General features: G+C 37.5%; 2 protein-coding genes across 4 annotated transcripts in view; one reads left to right on the forward strand and one right to left on the reverse strand.

Moving 5' to 3' along the window:
• Positions 1–12,984: 12,984 nt before the first annotated feature.
• ubl7b (ubiquitin-like 7b (bone marrow stromal cell-derived)) lies at positions 12,985–19,196 on the reverse strand. Of its 2 annotated transcripts, none has more exons than XM_051134318.1 (11): positions 19,099–19,196; positions 18,339–18,516; positions 18,141–18,260; positions 17,966–18,048; positions 17,137–17,221; positions 17,002–17,059; positions 15,765–15,889; positions 15,595–15,644; positions 15,291–15,467; positions 15,072–15,182; positions 12,985–13,276 (listed from the first exon to the last, which is right to left on the reverse strand). In XM_051134318.1, exons 2-11 carry the CDS (start codon positions 18,511–18,513, stop codon positions 13,136–13,138), a joined length of 1,125 nt encoding a protein of 374 aa, XP_050990275.1. In that variant the 5' UTR covers positions 18,514–18,516; positions 19,099–19,196; the 3' UTR covers positions 12,985–13,135. The 2 variants fall into 2 exon arrangements, with proteins under 2 accessions (XP_050990275.1, XP_050990273.1); XM_051134316.1 differs by having other exon boundaries at positions 12,986–13,276; positions 15,291–15,470.
• A 1,139-nt stretch (positions 19,197–20,335) lies between these two features.
• The window catches only part of cd276 (CD276 molecule), a 125,256-nt gene continuing 121,324 nt past the window's right edge, over positions 20,336–24,267 (forward strand). For both annotated transcript variants that reach the window (XM_051135252.1, XM_051135253.1), the window contains exon 1: positions 20,336–20,556. The gene's annotated coding sequence lies outside the window, so the exon portion shown is untranslated. The remainder of the gene's footprint in view (positions 20,557–24,267) is intronic.

Here is a 24,267-nt window from a genome sequence, read left to right on the forward strand (position 1 = left end):
AAAAATCTGAAGGCCATCTGTCATCTTGACAGGTTACACTAAGGGTGATCTATTGTAACTTGTAACTGTAATTCCCAACCCCCTGTCCAGCTGGTGGCGAGTGCGCTTCAGTGTAGCAGCAGAGCAAGAGATCCAGAACAAAAACGAAACTGTCATGAATCTTTTGCTATGTGTTTGATTACGCACAGGCGAGTACCCAGAAGCTACAACGATCTATGACGCCACATTAAAAGGGTGCAAAAACGGTATTTATTGCTTGAATTTCCTAATGAAATGGACAGAATTTGAAATCCGAGACTTTCGTATCAAAAGTAACGCAAAGCTAAGCCTATTGCGATTTATTGATTTATTTATCAACCGAAAATAAACAGCATAGACCAAAAGAACATGAAAAGTTACACAGTCTCATCTGTTCATCTGTTCATCTGTTCTTTTCAAAATAAATAAATAAGCCTATATCGTTCTGTAGGTTCATAATTAAAATGAAAATGTAAACAAAAATAAAAGCAAACAAATGTGTTATTTTAATTAAAATATGAAAATTAAAATGACGCTAATAATAGACAGACAATGTTAAAGTCTACTGCAACCTCTGTTATATAATTATTATTATTATTATTATAATTTTTATTATTTTTGTTTTTAGTGCTCAAAAAGTCAAAAAGTGGTCTGCCACGCAGTGAGCATCAGAGGGTTAAGAACTGTTGAATGAATGCTTCTTTGGGAAACCAAAAATGCAGAGCCCCCATTTTGGAAACATTATTTTTAAGAGTGTTGATGCTGGCTGGTGTTCTGAACAATGTACTGCACCTAAATGACTTCAGATATTTACTAAAATCACCAAAACACCAGCTGATGCATTCAAATTTAACCAGAAGAGAAAAGATTTGAGAATTAATCTGTGCAGTAAAGTTCATACATTTTTAAGCATGATTTATGTGCTGAAATAGTTTTGAGTTTATTTTAAGACTTTATTTAAGGAATTGAAAAGACAGATTATTGGTCATTAAACATTCAGATTTAAAGTAACATTTCTTTTCAGTATAGGCAAACAGATGAGGTCAGGCATGTTAGACGGTTGTTTAGAAGAGAATAAAATATTGGGAGATTCTGAATGAGCTGGGAACGACAGAAGAGTAAAATTAAATGAGTAAATATCAGGGGAACAAGAGAAAAGAGGACAGATATGAAGACTGAAGGATGAGGGAGCGCATTGGAAGAGAGTGAATCTCTGTTGGCTTTAATGTTGTCAGTAGCTCCATTTCCGCTCATCTCTGTGGAGAAATGCGTGTGCATCTGTGTCTGCATCTTTCCAGCCATGCTGACAAGAGTACTAGTAGAAGAGGTATGTGAGTGTGTGTGTTTGTGTGTGTGTGTGTGTGTATGTGTGTGTGTATTTTTCCAAATGTCTGAAATGGGTTTGTGTACATTTTCTTCCGTGTATGCACTAACATATCTGTACAGTTCCTCTCGCCAAATGTATATACTGAATGTATTGTTTGGGGACGTAGAGGCTTTGAGATTCTGAGAAATAAAGTTTATGGGTCTAACTTAACCAGGTGTGCAGTTCTGTCAATTATTGCTTATATCTGGGGACATAAACAGCATATTTGTATATCCTATACATATTCATTTATATATTCTATGCATGGATATATCATTTTTGGTAAGACTTTATTTTAAGGACTTTATTATAATACAGAGTAATTACCTAATTAAGTATTTAGTAGTAGCCACTGTACTTACATGAAACAAAACTTACCATGTAATTAAGTATGGAACATGAAACAGCCTGTAATTACAGTTTGTAATTATGTAGATGTACTAGGCAGCTACTGTTACATATGTAACAGACCGAGTCTGTTACACAGCTACATATGTAACCAAAAGATTGTTACATATGTGTTGCACACTTTATACAATGTAATTAAAAATGTAAGTACACAGACATAAGCTACTTAAAATAAAGTCTATCAAGATTGTACTTAAGTGTACTTCATGTGTATATATACTGTACACCTTATCCAGCTGCACCTTAGTTTGATTTAACCCACAAGTACACAACTTAAATACATGTAATACCTTTCGTATTACATTAAAAGTACAGAATATTACACAGGCATAAGCTACTTAAAATAAAGTGTATTAAGATTGTACTTAAATGTACAAGTAGCTGTGTAACAGACTCTGCCTGTTGCATATATGTAACAGTAGCTGCCTATTACATCTACATAATTACAACTGTAATTACAGGCGGTTCCATAACTTAGTTGGTAAGTACATTTTGTTTTATGTAAGTACAACAGCTACTACTAAGTACTTAATTAGGTAATTAGTCTGTATTATGGACACCTTAAAATAAGGTGTTACCTAGTTTTTTCCTGGTATATTTTGCTGTGGTAACCTGTATTCTCCTCTGCATGTTTGTTTGTTCATTTGATTCTTTTTTCTTATTTATGCTTTCTTTCTTTCTTTCTTTCTTTCTTTCTAATACTTTTTTTTATCCAAACATCAAGGTGTTTGGTTATTATATGAATTTATGCTTAGAAGAAGAAATGATAAATTTTCTTTTATTATGTTGCTGTTTCTACACGTTTTCTCTGTGTTTTGCAATTTACCTTAACTTTATCAAACCTTATCAAACCCTTATATTTTTGCAAACATACAGAAGTTCTGGTCCTGCTCAGTAACACAAATTTTGATACTTTGGCTTTGTTTGGATCTTCTTTCATTGGCTTAGAGAAATATGCAAACTACCTGGCCATTCTCATCTGAAACATAAGTTGTCTGATATTAATTACATGCTTATTGAGCTGTTGTAAAATAAATACTTCACTCACAATCATGCTGTTCTGATTATCAGCACTCTTGCTTGTTAGATGTTGCTTAATTTTTTAATTTTCTCTCAAATGGTATTGTATACTGTAGATGAAATATAGAGTACTGTAAAAATACTTTCAAATTGTTGAAATGACATTAACAGGTAATTTGATTATACTTAAAGGAGAAGTCCACTTCCAGAACAACAATTCACAAATAATTTACTCACCCCCTTGTCATCCAAGATGTTCATGTCTTTCTGTCTTCAGTCGTGAAGAAATTATGTTTTTTGAGGAAAGCATTTCAGGATTTTTCTCTATATAATGGACTTCATTGGTGCCCCGATTTTGAACTTCCATGTAAATGCAGCTCTAAATGATCCCAGCCGAGGAAGAAGGGTCTTATCTAGAGAAATGATCGGCCATTATTTTCAGAAAATAATTTTTTTATATACTTTTTAAGCACAAAAGCTTGTGTAGCACAGGCTCTGGGATGCGCGTTCATGACCCTACGTACTATTGAATCAAGTCGAAAGGTCATGCGGAACATAGGCGGAACTACAGACCCAGTGTTTACAAAGTGAACACGCAAATACTAAGAAAGTGCAAGTAAGTTTGTAAAGGCTGTTTACAAACAAAAAGGTACAATGATGTGTTCCTCTTAAGTTGTAGGAGAAAATAAGATGGAGTTTTTCGCTATACTCCGTACACAGACGATGAACTTACATGTGATTCGTAGTAGTGATGGGATCATTTTACAGACTCCAACCTTTGAGTCTCATTCAGCAAAATGAACTAATCTTTTTCGTTCATTTTAGCAAAATATAATTAAAATGTTATGTGTTACCTCCCTAACACATCTACTGCTTACACAAACGTTGATCACACTAAAAACAAGACAAAACTATAATGCTATAAGAAACAGAAAAGATTAATTAATTGTTTACCTGGGTCTTTAGTCTATGATTAGCTCACCTCACCTCTTATCTGACAAGTTTTCAGGTTTGAGTCATTAGTTCATCACGTGACAGCCCCATAAGATGAACGAATGACTCAAAAAACCAGAAGACTCGAAACAGGTGAATTAATTCCAGTACAGAACCTAATAGGATGTTGCGCATGCGCGACTGAACAAATCATTCACCAACATTTCCGACTCACATTAAAGATTTGTTCAAAATGAAAGAATCGTTCAAGAACGACCCATTACTAATTTGTAGCATCATGGACGCGCATCCCAGAGCCTGTGCTACACAAGCTTTTGTGCTTAAAAAGTATACAAAATTTTATTTTTTGAAAAAAATGACCGATTGTTTCGCTAGATCGTTTAGAGCCTTTTGAAGCTGCATTTAAACTGCATTTTGGAAGTTCAAAATCAGGGCACCAATAAAGTCCATTATATTGAGAAAAATCCTGAAATGCTTTCCTCAAAAACCATAATTTCTTTACGACTGAAGACAGAAAGACATGAACATCTTGGATGACAAGGTGGTGAGTAAATTGATATGTAAATTGTTGTTCTGGAAGTGGACTTCCTCTTTAAAATTTAAAGCAATTTTTCAGTTTATTAGGTGGAATTTTTTGAACAAAGCTTTCACTGCTTGATGTCACGTATCAACTATCCATATACACAAAATAAAAAGACTTAGATGTTCTTGAAATATTGATAAAAGACTTAAAGACAAGGTGAATTTTTAAATACAAAGCTGTTTCTAAAAAGATCAATATAAATGCCCTGACAATATCTGTCACCATAGCAACAGCAGAATTAGGGGAGGAGCTGTTTTTTTTTTTTTTTTTTTTTTTTTTTTTTTTTCAGTCTTTGGCAGTTGTATGTATTTTCAATGTGTGAGTTGATTAGGATTGTCTCTGATCTTCAGGATCTGCAGCATTAATTCAGACTCTCACACATCACTATTAACTAAATGTGTTTTATGGCCCGTATGAGGCTGCTGAGCTTTTTATCACCGAATGTGTGAACAGAGAAGCTACTTTACAAGGAAGTTATCAATGTGAAAATGACAGTTGAGTTATTTACACTCCCTTTCGTGTCACATAAATCCCATGAAGTGAGTTCATCAGTTGCGAAACCTTATCAAAACATTGGTTTGTGTTGTGAAATCTGCTTTAATCACCGGATGGATTGTATTATTAAAAACAGTCTGGTGCACAGGAAGTCTTCTCACTTTTCTAGTCAAGCCTGTATGGGTGGATCAGTGTGAAAATAACAGGACAAGCAGCTATATCCACCTAAGTGTTTTTTTTTTTTTTTTTTTTTTTTTTTTTTTTTGTTTTTTTCATTCTGTCTGTGTTTGATTCCCTCTGCAGGCTGGAGCATTGCTAGAGCATTTCATCCACAATCTACAACAAACAGTGGAAACACAGTCTCTGCTGAATTTTATTAAAACACGTGCAAATGTTTGGAGTCAGTAAGAATTTTTTGTAACACTTTAAAATAAGGTTCCATTAGTTGAGCTGTTATTGCAGAATAAAGCCTGACAGCGGAGGACTGTTGTGTAAGTCTGAAGGGGTTTATTTTGTGATAACAACCGGCTGGATGTACATTATCCTGCTTATTACTAGACTAGATGGACATAGGGATAGGCTTATGTGCAGTCATACCACTTATTACATAGCATTTCACCACTTAAATAATAATGCTGATAAAAGATGTTGATTTAAGACGAAAATGTTTCAAACCTTACCAGTTTGTTAGTTATCTTATAATCCATTACAGTGTACAAAACAGTCATTGCAAAATGGCAGCAGCTGCGTTTGTATGAAATGAAAGAGCGAGTCCATGATACCAGGATAACATAACTAAATAACTGTACTGATAATACTAAATTGAGATTTAATATTTTATTAGCCAATAATAAACAGAAGTGGTTTTAGAGACAAAGTCATTCAGAATGAGGAGGTCTATTATATGATTTAAATAATGTGTGGATGTTTGAGAAAGCCATGCAATATACAATTATGCTGTTGAAAAATGCATTATTGCCTCCCCAGTGGCCGATTACTTTTACATTTCTCACAGACCTTTAGGGCCATGAGTCAAACAGGCCCACTGAGTTTTGTTCTGATTGACCCCTGTTAACCTTGTCTAATAGGTGCTCAAACTTCCTTGTTTTTTGAGGTATGCAAATGTAACTTGTGGCACTTTGGAGAAAGACACCAAATTTGCATACCAATATTCTTGTTGATTGGACTAATAGTTGCATAGTTACGTAGTTGTGTGACCTCAGATTGACCTCTTACATGAGTGTTCTGAGTTTGGTGAAGATATCTCATTGCGTTCAAAAGTTATAGCCATTGTAGTAAAAGTGGCCCTGACCCTTTCAAAAGTTTTGGCATCCTTCTATGATGGCATTGAAAGTTCAACTTTTTTTTTGATAATTATTGGTATTCACTTGCAAGAGCATTTTTCTGCACTTGTTTGGTTCCAATTGGGCAAAAAAACAAACAAAAAAAAACTAACAAACAAAAAAAAAACCTAGGACTAGTTAGCAAAAGTAGGTTTTTAAAAAAATCCAAAATACCTGAAAATTGACGATCGAATCCGAGGCATGCGTTTTGTCCGTTGTGAGTCTAGGTTTCCAACGATATAGACACTTGAGCCTGTGACTAATGGTTTAGGAGTTATGAGCTATTTTGTACTTTTGAACACTGTAGTGCCCCCATCAGGCCGTCCCAAATGGAAAACTTCAAGTGTACTTGCGGTCTTACAGACTTACAATGGCTCCCGCGTGTGGTCCACGTGACTGTAGGGTGTCCCATTCATCATTTTAACATTCAGAAGGGTGCTTGTGAGCGCCCCCTTTGCGGCCACTATGCACCCTCAAAGCTCACTTCTGCCGAGCACGCACTGAAACCGAAGATTTAGGGTGCCATTTTGGACAGGGCCATTGTAGACGGTGTGAGTATTACCATCCCTCCAAGTTTCAAGTCTCTACAACGGTTTGGTCTGCCCGATCAGTTTTAGGTGGAGATTGCTGCCCCTTGGCCATTCTAACAATTGTAATAGGGTTTCAGCGTTATGCGCTTGAACCCTTAAATATACATATATTACTATAGTATAGTATACTATTGTTTAAAGACAATATTATTGTCAGAGATTCACCATGTTCCACCACACTTAATGTTGTGTGATGAACGCATCCAGACCTACGTAAATGCAGTACAGAACTGAAGTGTGTGAGTCTTAAAGTGCCCCTATTATGGATTATTAAAGGTTTATATTTTGGTTTTGGGAGTTCCCGAACAACAGGCTGACATGGATGCAAGGTTAAAAAACATAATGTCTATAATGTTTTACCAAAAACAAACAAACAAACAAAAAGCCCCAAGACAGCGTTACTACCATTAACTAAAACTAAAATTGAAAATGACAAAAACATAACATTACTAAAACTTGAAAGTTAAAATGGCAAAATAAAAACTGATTTGAAATATTCATGAAAAAAAAAAAAAAAAAAAAAATATATATATATATATATATATATATATATATATAATTGTCAGGGAACACAGACTCACAGATAACATGGTGAAACAAGGATGGTTTATTGAGTGCACTATTTAAGCAACAAGAACAGAGCTGGTAAAGTAGAGTTGACCGTTGATGAAGGTAAGTAGCACCAAACACACAAATATTCCACAGTTGCTGAATATAACAGACAGTTATCTTTCAGGATGCTGGTGAACACACAGGGAACCAGAGTCTGGAGCAGTAAACCTTTTTTTGAGTTTTGGACACTAGGAGAATATCACACAGGCAAGTAGAACACAACACGCATAACTAAATACGTATTTTGCACGCTACAGAGTACATCAGACCAAACATTTTTAAAGAATTACTCCACTTTCAGAATAAAAATAAAAAATAAAATGAAATTTTAAGGAAACATTCCAGGATTTTTCTCCATATAGTGGACTTCAGTGGTGGCCAACAGGTTCACGGTCCAAATTGTATTTTTAATGCAGCGTCAAAGGGCTCTAAATGATACCAGCTGAAGAATAAGGCTCTTATCTAGCGAAACAAACGTAAAAAATTTATATGTATATACTTTTTAACCACAAATGCTTGTCTTGTCTAGCTCTGCGATGCACATGCGTACTCTGTGCACTCTGGTTCAAGACAGGGTATGTCGAAAAACTCCCATCTCATTTTCTCCTCCACAACGTGTGCACAACAAATGGGTGGGCAATATGCTAATGTTTAATGTTGACGTCAACATGAAACAGCTTGGGATTCATTATAAAAATGACTTGTTTGAATGACTCGGAGTTGACTCTTTCTTTTGAGAGGCAATAACTTGTGCACTTTCAGATTTAAAACTTGGATGTTTTCATTCACTTAGAGCTGTGTTACACTGCATGACAGGTACAGGGGCACTTTAATAGTGTTTCATTCAGACATTACAGATCTTCACTCAAGCATATGCTCACAATATTCTAAAATAATGTCATGAATCTCATGTAAAGTGCTGACTGCTGTTGTTTTATGGTTTCCATAGCAACTCTCCCAGCTCTCCCAACTCTCTTATTTATTTATAAATGAACAGGAAGGCCATGGCTGAATGCTATTTAAGCTGAATCTGAATCTAAACAGACTGATAAGTTTCCTTCATCCTGTTACTGATGCACATTTGTCGGGTGTCTTTACAGTGACTGTTGAGGAGATGTGGGTGTGTGTGCGTGTGCATGTGAGTGGAGGGCAGCTGTGTTTAGACAGTTGTGTAAAAAGTGAGCTGTGGTTCACCAACAGCTCTATTAAAGTGAGGCGTGTAATTAGAGACCGTTGTGAAGGACTGAAGTGAAGTGCAGGAACAGCGTTTGTCTCTCAGCTGCTGCTTTACAAAACTATAAAACACCAGACAGATTTAGTTAGTCTTTGTCAGGCTGACAGTGAGATAAGAGCACTGCTTGTGTCTGGTAGGTTCTATTACAGGACGGATCCGCTCAAGGAGCAGAGTTACTTCTGTTCATGTTGAGTCGGCTTGATTAGGATGATCGTTTGAAATGAAACTACACTAAAGTACTTGATTTTACAATGCAGAGAAACGTTACTCTCGTAACCCTCGTTCCCTGAAGGAGGGAACGGAGACGTTATGTCGACTGACATCTAATGGGTCTCCCTTGGGAGCCCAATCACCTCTGAGCTTAAGAAGAAAAGGCCAATAAACATTGGCAAGTGGAATTTGATGGCAGCGTGCATCCACTCATTCAGGTTTGTGCTGAGGAGCCGAGAAGCATCCCGGCATTTAAGCGTAGTCCAGGGTTTTGTGGTATGAGGGATGTAATGTCTCTGTTCCCTTCTTCAGGGAATGAGGGTTATGAGAGTAACATAGATGTTACATTACATGCATTACAATTTTTTTTCTTTTTTTTTTCAATTTTGAAAGGGGAACAAAGTGGGAAGAAACCCAAAGGACAAGGTATAGAAACATCTGGAGGGGGTGAAGAAACCCCCCTGCCAGTACAGTAGCAAACTACTCCCCCTAGTTCGAACTGGAGGGCATGGAGGACCCAGAGTTCACCGGGGGGAGGTGACATTCCGAGTGAAGTGGGCTCGAACTCCTAGGCGGCACAGCTTACCCTGGCACTGGTAAGCCAAGGTGATGGCATCTACCACCCAATGGGGCAACCTCTGTTTGGAGACAGCATTCCCCTTCTGCTGTCCTCTAAAGCAGACAAAGCTGCTCGGAGCGTCTGAAGCTCTGTGTGCGGTCCACGTAAATGTGCAATGCACGGACGGGACACAGCAATGCCAAGACTGGGTCTGCCTCCTCCGGGGGCAGTGCTTGCAGGTTCACCACCTGATCTTGAAAGGAGTGGTGGGAACCTTGGGCACATAACCAGGCTGGGGTCTCAGGATCACGTGAGAATCACTGACTGAGAATGAATGCAGGTCCTCCACCCTCTTGATGAAGTTGAGCGCGATCAGGAGCGAAGTCTTAAGTGACAGTTATTTCAGCTCAGCTGACCCAAGTGGCTCAAAAGGATCTCTCACAAGGCCCGCAAGGACCACAGAGAGATCCCAAGAGGGGATGAGGTGCGGACGAGGCGGATTTTGCCTCCTAGCACCTCTCAGGAACCTGACGTTCAGGTGATGCTTCCCATTGTGGTACGTAGCGATAGCTGCCACATAAACTTTTAAAGTGGAGGGGGACAGCCTCTGCTCCACCAAGTAAAGCACCACCAAGCATCTCTGAGAATCCCCTCAGCGAGAGGAACACCATTCAACAAACAGACCCCAGTTCAAACCACTTCCTTGTAGAGGGAGCTCTAGCCTAATTGATAGTATCTATCACAGCCTGGGGAAGGCCAGAGAGGTCTGCTGCATCCTGTCCAGAAGCCACACGTGGAGGTTCTGCCTAGGGATGGAGTCTCCATTCTCCGGGATGGGTGAGCTGCCGTGAGAAAGCGTCTGCTGCACAATTCAGCTCTCCTGGAATATGAATGGCACGCAGCCATTTGAGCTACGTCTGACTTCAATGGAGGACCCTAAGTGATCGTCGCTATGTTGTCCATCCGGACTAGCATGTGTTTCCCCCGTAGCATCAGTTGAAACCGACAGAGAGCAAGAAACACTGCCAGCAACTCAAGGCAATAGATGTGCCACTGCAGTCGAGGTCCTGTCCAGGAGCCTGAGGCTGCTTGCCCGTTGCATACAGCACCCCAGCTCGTCTTGGAGGCATCTGTGTTGACAACCACGTGCCTCGACACCTGGCCTAGGGGCACTCCTGCCCGTAGGAACGCAGGGTCTGAACAAGGACTGAAAAGGCGGCAACATTCCGGGGTAACGCCGACCAGAAATGTGCCACGGTGCCATGCAGAGGCATCTGTGTCCGAGTGGACAGATGTGAACAAGACACCCCTGTACTTGGGCGGGCACCTCGTGAACTGAATCGTGTAGCAAAGTCGAATCAACCAACGTGACGGGTTGGCAAGAGCTAACCACACCCCCAACCTGCGTGCTAGCGGGATCAACGGAGTGGGTGATGTACCTGCGGTGGGGCAGCCGAGGGGAGGAAGGTGACTCAACGTGGCAGGTGAAGCATCCTGCAGAAGAGTCGAGCTGCTTAATGCAGCACCTACCTTCTGGTCCCGAACCCGCGGTGGTGGCGAATACATGCTCCGAGTCCGAAGAAGGAGAGTGTCAGTCAAAACCCGGGGTGAAAGAACCAGAAATCATCGAAGAGCAATCCCTCCCATCTTTGGGTTGCCCTTCTCAGGGTCGCTTCGCAGGCTTGTGGGCGTTCTTGGTGGTCGACAACTTGGTCGCCAGGAGGGCGAAGTCGGCTGCTGTGCGCAGTACCTGCATTAACTGTTTGTCAGGCCTACCCTCGTGCAAGCTCACAGGCCTTGGATGGGAGGCGCGGATGGTTTCTCCAGATGGTGGCGTTTTGCGGGCACAAGTGCACCGCTCACTCAACCTGGGGAACGTCACCATACCCCCTCGCTGCCCCGTCTTTGAGGCTACTGAGAAGGGATCTTCCTCTGGAGCACCGAAAGAGACGCTGGGTCTGCCGCAGGATGAACCGGCGCCATCTTTTGGCATCTCCACGGGACTGCATGAGGAGGTGGACCTCCGAGGGGGTTGACCCAGTGGAGCGTTCCGAACTGTAACCCTCAGATTGCCCTTCTTCCTAACCAATGTAGCCGCGGAGCCTTGACAGCCTGACGAACTAGACTGGGGAGGAATGGAAGGGAGCCTGCTCGCGAACGAGAAGCATAACCTAAGCGCAGCCATGGACATAAAAACTCACAGTGTGGGCATGTACCATCCACGAATGACCTGCTGACAGCCCAGACATGTGAGACATCGATCATGACCGTCGTTAGGAGTCAGGAACCTACCACATCCAAAAGGTACACGGTCGGAAAGACATCAAACAATAGGCTCTCAAACCGTGTAAGCTGAGGAAAATTCACTCTGGTGATGCACATTGTATCAGATGATACATTTCAAGGCATACATCCGGTTTTCTCATCCAGCGCCTGTTGCAAATTCCAAAACATAATTTTAGATCTAGTAACGATGCTTGAGCCGTTGATAGCAGACTAATGCAGTTAATAATGAAGTTTAGACAGACAGACAAGCAGACGGAAAAACAGAGAGAGAGAGACCGAGACAGAGATCAAGCTCGTGAATTACATCTAGGTACAATTAGTCTGTGTGTCTCTCAAAAGTGATCGGCAGCAGTGTCTCTACTAATAGTGAAACTATTAGAGACTATAAGAAAAGTTCATTTTCTTTACAAACAGAGCCGTTGTTCTCTTGTTGTGAGAAATGTCATGTAGGTTTTAAAGTTAATCTTTAGAGCAGCGCTAACAACATTAGCACGTATGCTAACATGTCTGCATGTGTGTGCGTCTGTAAAGGAGAGAGTAGGAGAAACAGAGTATGTGCTTTCCGTACATAATAAAACGTAATTTTGTGGCAAAAACATGTAACTGATCTGTAGTTTTTATCCTAGTGTTTACTGTATTTATTTGTTTGGCCACTGTCGTTGTGGGTTTTGGTTATTTTGCTGTTTTAGGCTGTTAAGGACCTTTGAAATAACAAATCATGTGGTGAGGTGATATGCGAAGTGATATAGACATGTAATGCGGTTAAGAGCTGCCTGGAACTACGTTCGCCGTGCGTATCCCTGAAAATAATGCACACCTTCAGAACGTTCGTCAGCCAATCAGATTCACGCATTCAATGGCCTTGTAGTATAAGGTTGAATGAAGCTTACAAATATGTCTAGCATATTTCACCCTTTCTCTGTCTATATATACCTGTGTGTATGTGCAGTATTTATATTTATACATGAATAATAATTATGATAAAAGTAATAAAACATTGTCCTTCAATAATAATAACCCTTATAATAATACTATTGACCTTCCCTTGATTTTTTTTTTTTTTTTTTGGGAAAAAAAGTATATATTTTTTTTATATTCATTTTATTTGTTATTATAAGTTGGTAGTTCACTTTTAGAGGTGCACAATGTTTTTAAAACTATAGGAGTGTAAAGCTCAATGCTGACTCTATTCCCTTATATTGTCTTACTGTGCCACCTAGTGCTCATATAGTGCAATTACCAGAGTGGCCATTCAATCATGTACGTCTACTACAACTCAAATACAGTTTATCCATAACAGATTACACTTCTAAAATGTTGCATTCTATAATAAAACTTTATTTAGACAAATAGTGAAAAAAAAAAAAGCAGGTGTTTAGGGCAAAGGCAGATGTGTGTTTAACAGTCAGCCGCCAGTCTTGGTCATTCCACAGCCATCTATAGGCCAAACAGACACATCAGAGTCCTCCTCCTGCAGCGAAGATGAGCTCGAGAGCGGCCTGCAGATCTCCGTTTGTGGCTGATAGCGCTCGCAGAGCGACCTCCTCATCCTGTATGCCCATATCCCTTAACTGCTGCATCTGTGTCTGCCAGCGGCCCTGCAAAGGCATACAGACCCACACAGACACATGCGTTAAAGTCAGCAGCGCATCTATCCTTCACTGCTGACATTTACATTTATGACTTTCTTTCTTCTGTTGAACACAAAAGATAGTTTGAAGAATGCTGGCAGCCATCAAAAAAAATAAAAAATAAAATTATATATAGACTGAATCGGGATTCATATTGAATCGATTGAATCAATTTTCTCAATAATTATTGATAGCATTACAAATTTTTTTGCTATGGTACCGAAATTTGTACAAAGAAGCATGCGCTTTGGTACTAGTACTGGTACCAGCTACTGAAATGTAGGTACAGTGACAACACTATGCTAAACTGTTTCATTTTATTTATTATACATTTTATAGGTTTATTATATTGCATTTTTGTAATGTAAAATATTTAAATAAAGGAGTTAAGTTTTAAAGGATTAGTTCAGATCCAGAACAAAAAATTACAGATAATGTACTCGCCCCGTTGTCATCCAACATCTTTCTTTCTTCAGTCGTAAAGAAATTATGTGTTTTGAGGAAAACATTTCAGGATTTCTCTCCATGTAATGGATGTTTATGGTGCCCCCAAATTTGAACTTCCAAAATGCAGTTTAAACGCAGCTTCAAAGGGCTCTAAATGATCCCAGCCCAGAAATAAGGGTCTTATCTAGCAAAACGATTGGTTATTTTCTAAAAAAAAAAAAAATAAATAAAAATAAATTAAAAAACTGTTTAACCTTAAACTCTCATCTTGTCTAGCTCTGTGTGAACTGTTTTTTTCCCCAGTCATAACAGTTAGGGTATGTCTAAAAACTCCCGTCTCATTTTCTCCTCCAACTTCAAAATCATCCTACATTGCTGTTTTTACCTTTTTTTGTAACAGGTGTTAAATCTTCTTTGCATGTTTTCTTTGTGAACTCTGGGTTGGTACTTCTGCAGCGATGTAGCATAATTTTGAAGTTGGAGAAGAAAATGAGATGGGAGTTTTTAGACATACCCTAACTGTCATGACCGTAAAAAAAAACAGAGTTCACACAGAGATAGATGAGACAAGCATTTGAGGTTAAAAAGTATATATATTGTAACTTAAAAAAAAAAATAAAATAACTGATCGTTTCACTAGATAAGACCCTTTTTCCTTGGCTGGGATCGTTTAGAGCCCTTTGAAGCTGCATTTAAACTGCATTTTGGAAGTTCAAATTTGGGTACATCATAGAAGTCTACTACATTGAGAGAAATCCTGAAATGTTTTCCTCAAAACATAATTTCTTTACGACTTACTCTAGAAAGAAAGACATGAAAATCTTGGATGACAAGGGGGTGAGTACATTATATCTAAATTTTTGTTCTAGAAGTGAACTACTCCCTTAAGGGTTTTTTAGTTTTACTGTGGTATGGTATAGAGTATTATTATTAGAGTGTACTATCTGTGGTATTAGTACCGAGTATGTGACATCCCTACTTTAAAGAGAAAACAAGTTTCCATTCCCCTCTGACAGATATTTGTACTTGTTTTAAACATACTAACTTAATTTTGTTCAGTTTCTTAGAAAACAAGTCTTCATATCATCAATTTGCATTTTAAATAAATATGCCTTAATTTAAGGATTTTTAGATATTTGTACTGGAACATTTATTGGCATGACTTTATGAATGTAAGACTTTCTGCTCTGATGTAGGACCTTTTAAGGCCTTCATTTGTGAAAGGGTGGATTAAGCCACAGAAACCCTGTCTATGTAATTAATATATGTGAGTTAGTGTGTTGTGTTGCTGTAGGTGTGTGTGTGGTCATGTCACCTGATGTGAGCGCACACCAGAGGACTGTAGTGCCTGCTGCAGTGCCTGACTGAACAGACTGCTGCTGACTGGAGCTCCTGACACTCCCGACGGCCCTCCAGATGACACCTCCTACAGAGTAAAGCACAGTACGTGTTCTCTGTTGACTGGACGTTCATTATGTATTGATGTGAACTGTGTATTGTCATTGCGACTGTATATGCATAGTCTGTTTTTGACCTGAGCGCTTAGTGTTGGTGGGACGCCGCTGTTCTCTGGGGTGCTTGCTAACGCCAGGGCAGATGCCAGCTCACTCTGTGTGATGGGACGGGGTCCTGTGGCTCCGCTGTGACCAAATGTCATTGGTCTGGACCCTGCAGATGCTCGCTGGGGTCTTGATGAACCAGCTCTGCTTCCCTGCTTTAAACAACATGTATAACATGCATGTTCATACTACAATATTACAACGTACATAAAAATACAATCTCATCACTATAACATGACAATAACACTACTAATAATACAAACGAAAAAAAAAACATACAGATTGGAAATCATCCTCATCATCTGACATGCCCTCAAACAGAAAACCTCCTGTTAGACACACAAGACATTAAAGGCTCTTGTTTAAACAGTCATTAAGTAGATGCTGTGAATATTATTAAATGCTGTGTTTTATGAATAAGTAGTGGCTAATGGTTTTATCAGGTATACCTGGCATCTCACTGTAAGAACTGGCTGCGGGGTTTCGGGATGAGCTGCTGCTGGATATGCTGCTGGTCACTGAGTGCAGAACCAGGATGATGGCATTGACCAATGCGGGGTGAGACTGGATCAGCCTGTGCGAGGTTATGGTGAGATCATGTTCACTGCAGGGTTCCTAGCCATTTTCTATCTCAAAATTCCATACTTTTCCAGACCAAAATTTCCAAAGCACTCAGTAGATTTTTAGACAATATTTATAATAAATGGTTCAATTTTAATTGAATTTTTTGTCAAACCGGTAATCGTTTCATCCCTAGTCATCTGTAAACATGTTTATTTCTCAGTATTTTTTTTATTGATTTTCACATACAGAGTCCCTAAAATAAAAAATAGATACATTAATTAAAAAATACAGACTTTTACTTGAACACAAAAAACATTGTGCCCTCGAGAAACTATTCACATGTACATGGGAATTTTTTACATGCTTATGCATAACAATTTCTAGTTTTATATAACCTTTTATATCACCTCAAATATCAAGGCATAATGGCCAATTCAACACATCCTCTGCAGTGGCACAAAAACCATGACCCAAAATGGGCTGATGACATAAAATTTGCCAAGTTCAAGGGTCTATAAAAAAGACTGGTACTGTAAAGAAGTGTTTAGAATTTGTCTTTCATTAGGGCAGCATGCCATATTTCAAGGCCTTAGGTCTTTTTGAAGCATACTTTGTAGAGGCCAAGAAACCACACCGCAAAATGGGCTGACGGCACAACAGGCGTCTCAATGTGCGTTGACCTATATGCTAAGTTCAATGGTTTGCGTGCGCAAAAAAAGTCTGTATTTTTTATTTTTGCTAAAGTCCTTGAGGCTATGGTACTAAGAATATTGTGGGAAGAAACCCAAAATGCTTATAACCTGCATTTTGTATAATCAAAAACTGCATATCTGACAGTCACTAAAGAATCACTAAACACTTGCCATGAAATCTCCCTTCTTGTACAATAAATGTATTTTTTATTACATTCTTAATTTTCTATTATTAAAAATAAATAAATAAATAAATAGGGGCAAAAGTCTGGAAACACAAATATTTTTCCATACTCTGCTTTCTTTTTTCCATACTTTTTCCAGATCTGGAAATTACTTAAATCAAATTCCATATGTTTCCAAACCCTGTAAGAACCCTGTCACTGAGGTTCTGGGAATGACTTCGTCTGTGTGTTTTGAGGGTACTCACATGTCCAGCAGCTTTGGGTCTGTAAACTGAACAAACAGATCTTTATCCTGGAGCACACCTGCAAAAATCACAGAGTTGATGAGGGATGGAGTGAATCAAACCCACAATCTACAATGTGCTTCAGAGTCATCGTACCTAAAGCAACGGGGTCTGAGCCAAGTCCCGGTGAGGCTGCGATGATCTGCTCCAGAGACTCTTTATTAGCCAGCATCTTAAACACCTGAAACCAAAATGAGTATGTTTAACTGATTTATTAAGATTCTGATGGTCTGCGCCCATTTTAGACCATAAGATTTTACACTTGGATATTTTTTTTTTCATATAAATACTTTAAACATGGTGACTTTTGTGGCACCTGCAATATGAACACCCTACACAAAAAATCCCCACATATAGAGCTTTAAAGACATCTAGTGGCTACACTATGCTATTACATATGATTTTCTATTGCGTTAATCTGTCTACCATGGTTTTTAATTATGCATTAATTTTAAAAACCTTATAATTTATATTTTTACTATTTGTATTAATTTTATAGAGATATTAATGACGCATATTTATTATTTAAATATTACTGAAACAAAATATACTACATTAATTCAATGAAAAAAGCAACCAAAAAACAAACAAACAAACAAACAAACAAAAAACTGAATAAAGAAAAAAGTGAAGTGTCTGTTAAATGGGTTAGAGTTATGTTCTTTCAAATGCAAGTTCTTTCAAACATTCATTCTATAGTTTATTGTAGAGTCAGTAATGAATTACCTGTATGTATTAAAAATAAAATAAATTAGCGAATAGTTCACATGAAAATGAAACATTTGTTTATGTTGCTCATAATGACTTTCATTATGCTTTTGGCAGTCTGACATCTGTTCAGCAGAATTTTCATTTCTGAGTGAAAAGTAAAATTATAACCTAAAATTCTGGTAAAAAAACATTTGTGAAGTGCTTAAGTGAGTACCGCGTCTCTGTATGATCCATTGGAGTGCAGCGCGGCCTGAAGCATCCTAAACTCTCTGGCAGCAGCAGATCTGTTCACCGGCTCTGTGTGAGGAGAAACATGCTGAATAATCCTCACGGACATTTATCTTTACAGATTAGCGTAATATCTCATCAGAGTTCGGCTCCAAACATACCAGGCTTGACCTCAGGCTCTGGCCACGTCTTCTTAATGATATGAAGTGTTGATCCAGACTTGATCCCATAGGAGTCTAACGTCAGATCATCCTTCAGCACACATCCGCAGTGCACAAAGTCTTAAAACACAGTAATGTCAAACACACTGATTTTCAGCAACTCAAAGGATGTCAGTAATGTTACTAAACCAAACCAACCTATAAGCTCAGGGTCCGGCAGTGAGTCTGATAACTGTGCTGAGATCAGCTGTTTGAGCGTCGATACCTGGTATTCTCCTGGATGGACATCTCCAGGTTCAGTGTCTGGAAACTGAAACACTTCCTTGGGTTTGTCACTGAGCTTCAGGGAGAGATGCCATGATGAACTCTCCATATCCTACATGAGATTTATTTAATTAAAAAAAAAAAAAAAAAAAAAAAAACATTAACTTCTATAATGTAACTTCTTTCACTCTTTGACAAACTTTACAGTTTTATTCTTATATTCTGAAGGCTTTTACTGAGGGGTTTGTTCCTACATCATTCACACTGATTTAAAATTTTACTCCTAAAAACGTGATGAAAGTGTATTTGTTTTCTAGCTGTTGAGAGAATTTTCACCCAAAATCCCATCTGTAATAACCTATATTTCCAATATCTCAATAAAATCAAACATAATTTTGAACCTGGCTTTAACCAATGTTCATATTTATTTTCTGGAAATTTGTGCAAAATAGTACATTTTTTTAAGATAATGCCACACATTTCAGAAAACTTGTAATACAAAAGAACTGTCTGAATGTATTGTGATTAATCAACTGTTGTTGTGAGATCTGCACTCACTTTCAGTTTTACATGCTTTATTAAAGCACAAGAGCATCAATTTCAGATCAGCATCGATCATTTATTAATCTAAGACACAATTCATTAATTACCATCACGGTGACATTAATTTCAACACGGCAGGACTATATCTTACCAGTTTTTTTTGCAGTCAGCTCTTACACCAGCAGTATCAGTGAAGCAGCGCTTTTTGTCAACAGCTGAATTCCGGATGTGACGTCACACTATTTCCCCTGACGTTTCGACAGAGAAAATAAAAGTTCTACAAACTTGTCTTATATGTGTTTGTGTATATAATATATTGTCACGTAGTACCTCTGAAATGTATGCGTATAAATATATACGCTCTGTCGTCACGTAACTATATAGTATACGTAATTTAGTATATTTTATAAATATAATGTTTCAGATACAAGTATACCTAATTAAGTATTTCAATTAAATTGACTTAAATGATTTTTTTTTATTAAATTATTATTAAAAAAGAAAATGTATTTATTTTAACGCTTGTATTGTTTTTATTTGACATGTACTGTAGTGCATTTGAGTGATCCCTCAAGTGGACTTCAGCGGCACTGCAAGGACGTTAATATTTTTATTACCCTAGTGGCGTAATAGGGACGTTTTAATATTTAATATATATATATATATATATATATATATATATATATATATATATATATATATATAACATCCTTGAAACGAAATGTGGTTTTTGGAAACTTTTGTGATTCATTTTATAGGTTTGGGTGAGTGGCAGACATGTGCCTCCACAAGGCAACCTCTGGTGTAGGTAATGGCAAATTTAAACCTGTTAAATTAAGCAAATAAAAAATAAAAATAAATAAAAAAAGAAAGAAAATAAACAAAGAAAGAAATAAATAGAGAGAAAGAAGAAAGAAATAAAGTGTTTTGCGTTAATAATAATAAAAAGTAATACTAATGATAATGTTAGCACTTTACAATAAGGTTCATTAGTTAACATAACTACATTAGTTATGAACAATACCTATACAGCATTTATTAATCTTAGTTCATAAATGTATTGTTCGTTCATGTTAGTTATTACATTAATGTTAACTAATGACACCTCACTGTAAAGTGTTATCACAACAGCAACAACAACAATAATATTCTTTTTATTTTCGAGAAATCATTCTATCAAGTCAGCTTAGAACAACTAAACGCATAGTAAATAGTAACTCTAAAATATCAAATATAGTAAAACTATAATGTGTTTCTGTTTACTCAAAAACAGACATTGCAGAAGTAATCGTACGTGTGTGTTTCTTTCAGCAGTAGCTAAATGGTTACTCCAGCGGCGGCGGCATCAGCTGAACCGCTGGCCGTGACGTAATCAGACTGGACCGAGCGCAAGAATGATGTAGGAGTGGTTTTACTTTCCGAACGGAGCTAAACCATCTCAAGCGAACGCTATTTCACTTAGCTTTGCAAACAAACCATGCGCGTTCACAGATAAACCAAGCTTAAACGCGTGAACAAGGAATGATAGAGAATAAAAACTGTTGCGCGTGTTCTCGGATCTTCTGATTACCGGCGCTTTGTCCTAGTCTGACTTCTCAGTGTTGTGATGGTAAGTTCATTAAAAATGCTTCCGAATGCACCATTCACAGTGATCCGTGTCGAGTTAGGAGAAAAATAGCCTACGGTTCGGTTTGTGTAAACGGTGTTCGGGGAAAAAACACTTTTAGGAAAACGGTGGGATTCATTGGGGAAAAATGAATGAACTGGAGTCGCACGGGGTGCGTTGTTTTTGAGGAGAGGTTTTTTTTTTTTTCACTTAAGTTTCCTACAGTCAACAAATAGTGCTTCAATAATATTTTAGGTTTTGTTTGGGTCATGTGTTATAATTCACTGCTTTCTGGACAAATTAACTTTGCTTTATTGAATCCAGGGTTTCAGTTTTTGTCCTTTAAGGTTTTCATATCCTCCCCCAAACCCTCTAAAATCCCAGACTGAGTGGTGCTGGTCTTTGTTTAAAGTGGCTGATGTGTGTCACTGCCTGAGGAACCGCACCACACCCTTGCTGGACTGTAATGGTCTGGATGAGTCTAGATCTGGACTTTACCTTCAGCATCTTACGTTCATGCTTATGAAATTCCCAGATGACTCAGCAACTGATGGTCTGGTTACATCTGTAAGACATTAGATCATTTATTATAAGGGTCTAGACAAACTCTTAAACTTCAGAAACAGCGTGAACCAGAAACCTCACTGTAAATTAACACAAATTAAAAGTTAAAACACTCTGAACTCCACCCACACACGAAATGAGCTCTTAGCCTTTTTTCTTTTCTTTTCTTTTCTTTTCTTTTCTTTTCTTTTCTAAAAGTTTTTTTTTTTTTTTTAAATTAAAGAGTTAAAACCCTTTTGTGCCAAGCTCAGATTATTAAACAATTCGATTTTCAAAGACTTAGGTATGAAATATATTTAATTACCATTTTTAAATGATATTATTCAAATTCTTATTTTAATATTATTTAAATTATAGTTTTTAATAAGTTCAAGTTTAATAAGTTCAAATTATTTCCAAAATGGGACAAAATATTCAATTCTATTCTATTCTATTCTATTCTATACTATTCTATAACATTTTAGCAAAGTAGCAACGTTACATGCAAATAGATGTATAGTCTAACCTGCTTTTGTATTTAGACAAAAAACTATCATGTGTCCATCTTGAATTGCATTTCCCCTCTCAAATTTATCATTGTGTTTCTACAGAGCTGTATTTTAGAGTAATCACTAGGATATTATACATTTAGTACCTGCAGGCTAAACAGTGGCCTGTTATTACAGAGGTGAGTAATAATACAGGTGATTGTTTGAGAACAGGGAAACTCGTGGTGTAGATAAATGTGCTTGTTTAAACTTGAGCCTCAATGCCAAACATCTGAATAGATGCTGCAGGAATTAATGTATTATACGGCATTAAAGATTCAATGAGCCATGGCCTGGGCTAGAAAATTACCGTTGTTTTTCTACAGAAAGTATTGAAGGTTCAAGCAAAAAAGACAGTGATTTATTTTTTGACTCTGCTTACATGCATATTTTGTTTGTTTGAGCCATACTGTAAATTCAGCAGAATGAGCTGAACTGTGTAAAACCATAGTGAAATTTAAAGGAACAGTTGACCCAAAAATGAAATATGCTGAAAGTGTCCTCACCCTCAAGCTGTCCAAGATGTGCATAAGTTTGTTTCTTCATCAGATTTGGAGAACTGTAGCATTCCAACACCTGCTCACCAATGGATCCTCTGCAGTGAATGGGTGCCGTCAGAATGAAAGTCCAAACAGCTGATAAAAACATCACAACAATCCACAAGTAATCCACATGACTCCAGTCCATCAATTAACAGTTTATTAATCTGCATATTTCTCGCCTGATTCAGACCATACCACTTTTTAACTAGAGGTAGCATTATTATTTTAGCTGGAAGAAGTTTGATCTTAATGATGGATTTGTTTCTTACAGACATACAGCTTTTGGCATCACAAAATGTTAATTGACAGACTGGAGTCGTGTGTATTACTTGTGGATTATTGTGTTGTGTTTGGACTCTCATTCTGGTGACACCCATTCGCTGCAGAGGATAATATAATGCTACATTTCTCCAAATCTGATGAAGAAACAAACTCATCTATGTATACATCTTGGATTGCCTGAGAGTGAGTAGATTTTCATTTTTGGCTGAACTATTCCTTTAAGTTTTTAAGAATTTTTTCAACAACATTGCATTGAAAGTCACTGACAAAGTTATCTTGGCCAACAAAAACAGTCTGAGGCTTTCTGGGTATACAGAAGGAAGGAATGAGGAAAAATGCTGTTAGATCTAGACTACTTGAAGTTCATGCAGACAGTTTGTGTGATCTATAAAGTGTGGAGTTTAATCATACTGTGCTTTTATGGATGTGGGCAGAATTACAAAGTTGTTCAGGCCTGAATAGTTATTTTGAACTTTGTCTCAAAAGAAAGTTGATTTGGTCCCAGTTTCTGAAGAGAGTAGCAGTGTGTTGTCTGACCACATATTTTGTGCTGTGTGCAGGGTTTGGCCACAGAAAGCGGTTTGATTATGACTAAAGCATAGCGCAGGGGTGACACTGTCTCATATTACTCACTGCTGACCTACTGGAAAGAGTTTAGTCAGAGCTCGCAGTAGTCTGACCTGTTTATTGAGTGCCCACTCGCTTGTGCTGCTTCCTGATGTTTAGGTTAATGTGAAGTTATATAATTGTGGTGCTTATGGTCAAAACTTGATCATCTTTCTCTAACAACACAAAGATAGGGTGGAGATTTGAGTGAGCGGATCACAAAGTCAGCTAGTAATGCAGCTGTTTGTGTCTATCAGTGTGTTAAAGACCACATGAAATCAAAGCAGGACTCTTGTAACTCTGTTTGCTTAAGCTATATGCTAGGATTTTTTTTTAATTTTTTTTTTTTTACTTTTTTGTATTGGATGCATTTCCTAAATATAAAGGCAATTCTAGATTTTAATAAAACTTGTTCAAGAGTTCAAAAGTTTGGGGTTGGTAAGATTTTTAATGTTTTTTAATGTCTGAAAGAAGTCTCTTCTGCTCACCAAGGGTGCATTTATTAGATAAAAAATACAGGAAAAACAGTAAAACATTTTTACAAGTTAAAATAGCTGTTTTCAATGTGAATATATTGTAAAATGTAGTTTATTCCTGTGATCAAAACTGAATTTTCAACATCATTAATTTAATCACCAGTGTGACATGATCCTTCAGAAATAATATAACAGAGAAACATTTCTGAAGAAACATTTCTGGTTATTTTCAATGTTGAAAATAACAGAATATTTTTGTGGAAACTGTGATACATTTTATTTTTTCAGGATTTACAGATGAATAAAAAGTTCAAAAGAACAGCATTTATTTAAAATAGAAATATTTTGTAACATTTTAAATTTCTTTATTGTCACTTTTGATCAGTTTAATGCATCTTTAATGAATAAAGTATTAATTTCCTTTAACAAATCTTACTGACCCCAAATTTCCGAACTGTAGTGTAAAAAAACAAACAAACAAACAAACAGAAACGGACAGTCCCACCCAGACTTGTGTTGCAATAAGAAATGTGTCATCGCGAAAGAAAACAAAAAATTTAATTCGGTCTTTAGGAAGTTTGACATCATGTTTCCAGAGAATAGAGAAAAAACGGAAATGAGAAAAGGATGTAGAAATTGTGACCAGGTTTACAGGATGCACTTAAATATAGAAACATCCTTGTCAGCAACAAAGTGACGATATAAGCCATGCATCAC

The sequence above is a fragment of the Labeo rohita genome, chromosome 18 (assembly GCF_022985175.1).
Source record: "Labeo rohita strain BAU-BD-2019 chromosome 18, IGBB_LRoh.1.0, whole genome shotgun sequence".
NCBI classification, from domain to species: domain Eukaryota; kingdom Metazoa; phylum Chordata; class Actinopteri; order Cypriniformes; family Cyprinidae; genus Labeo; species Labeo rohita.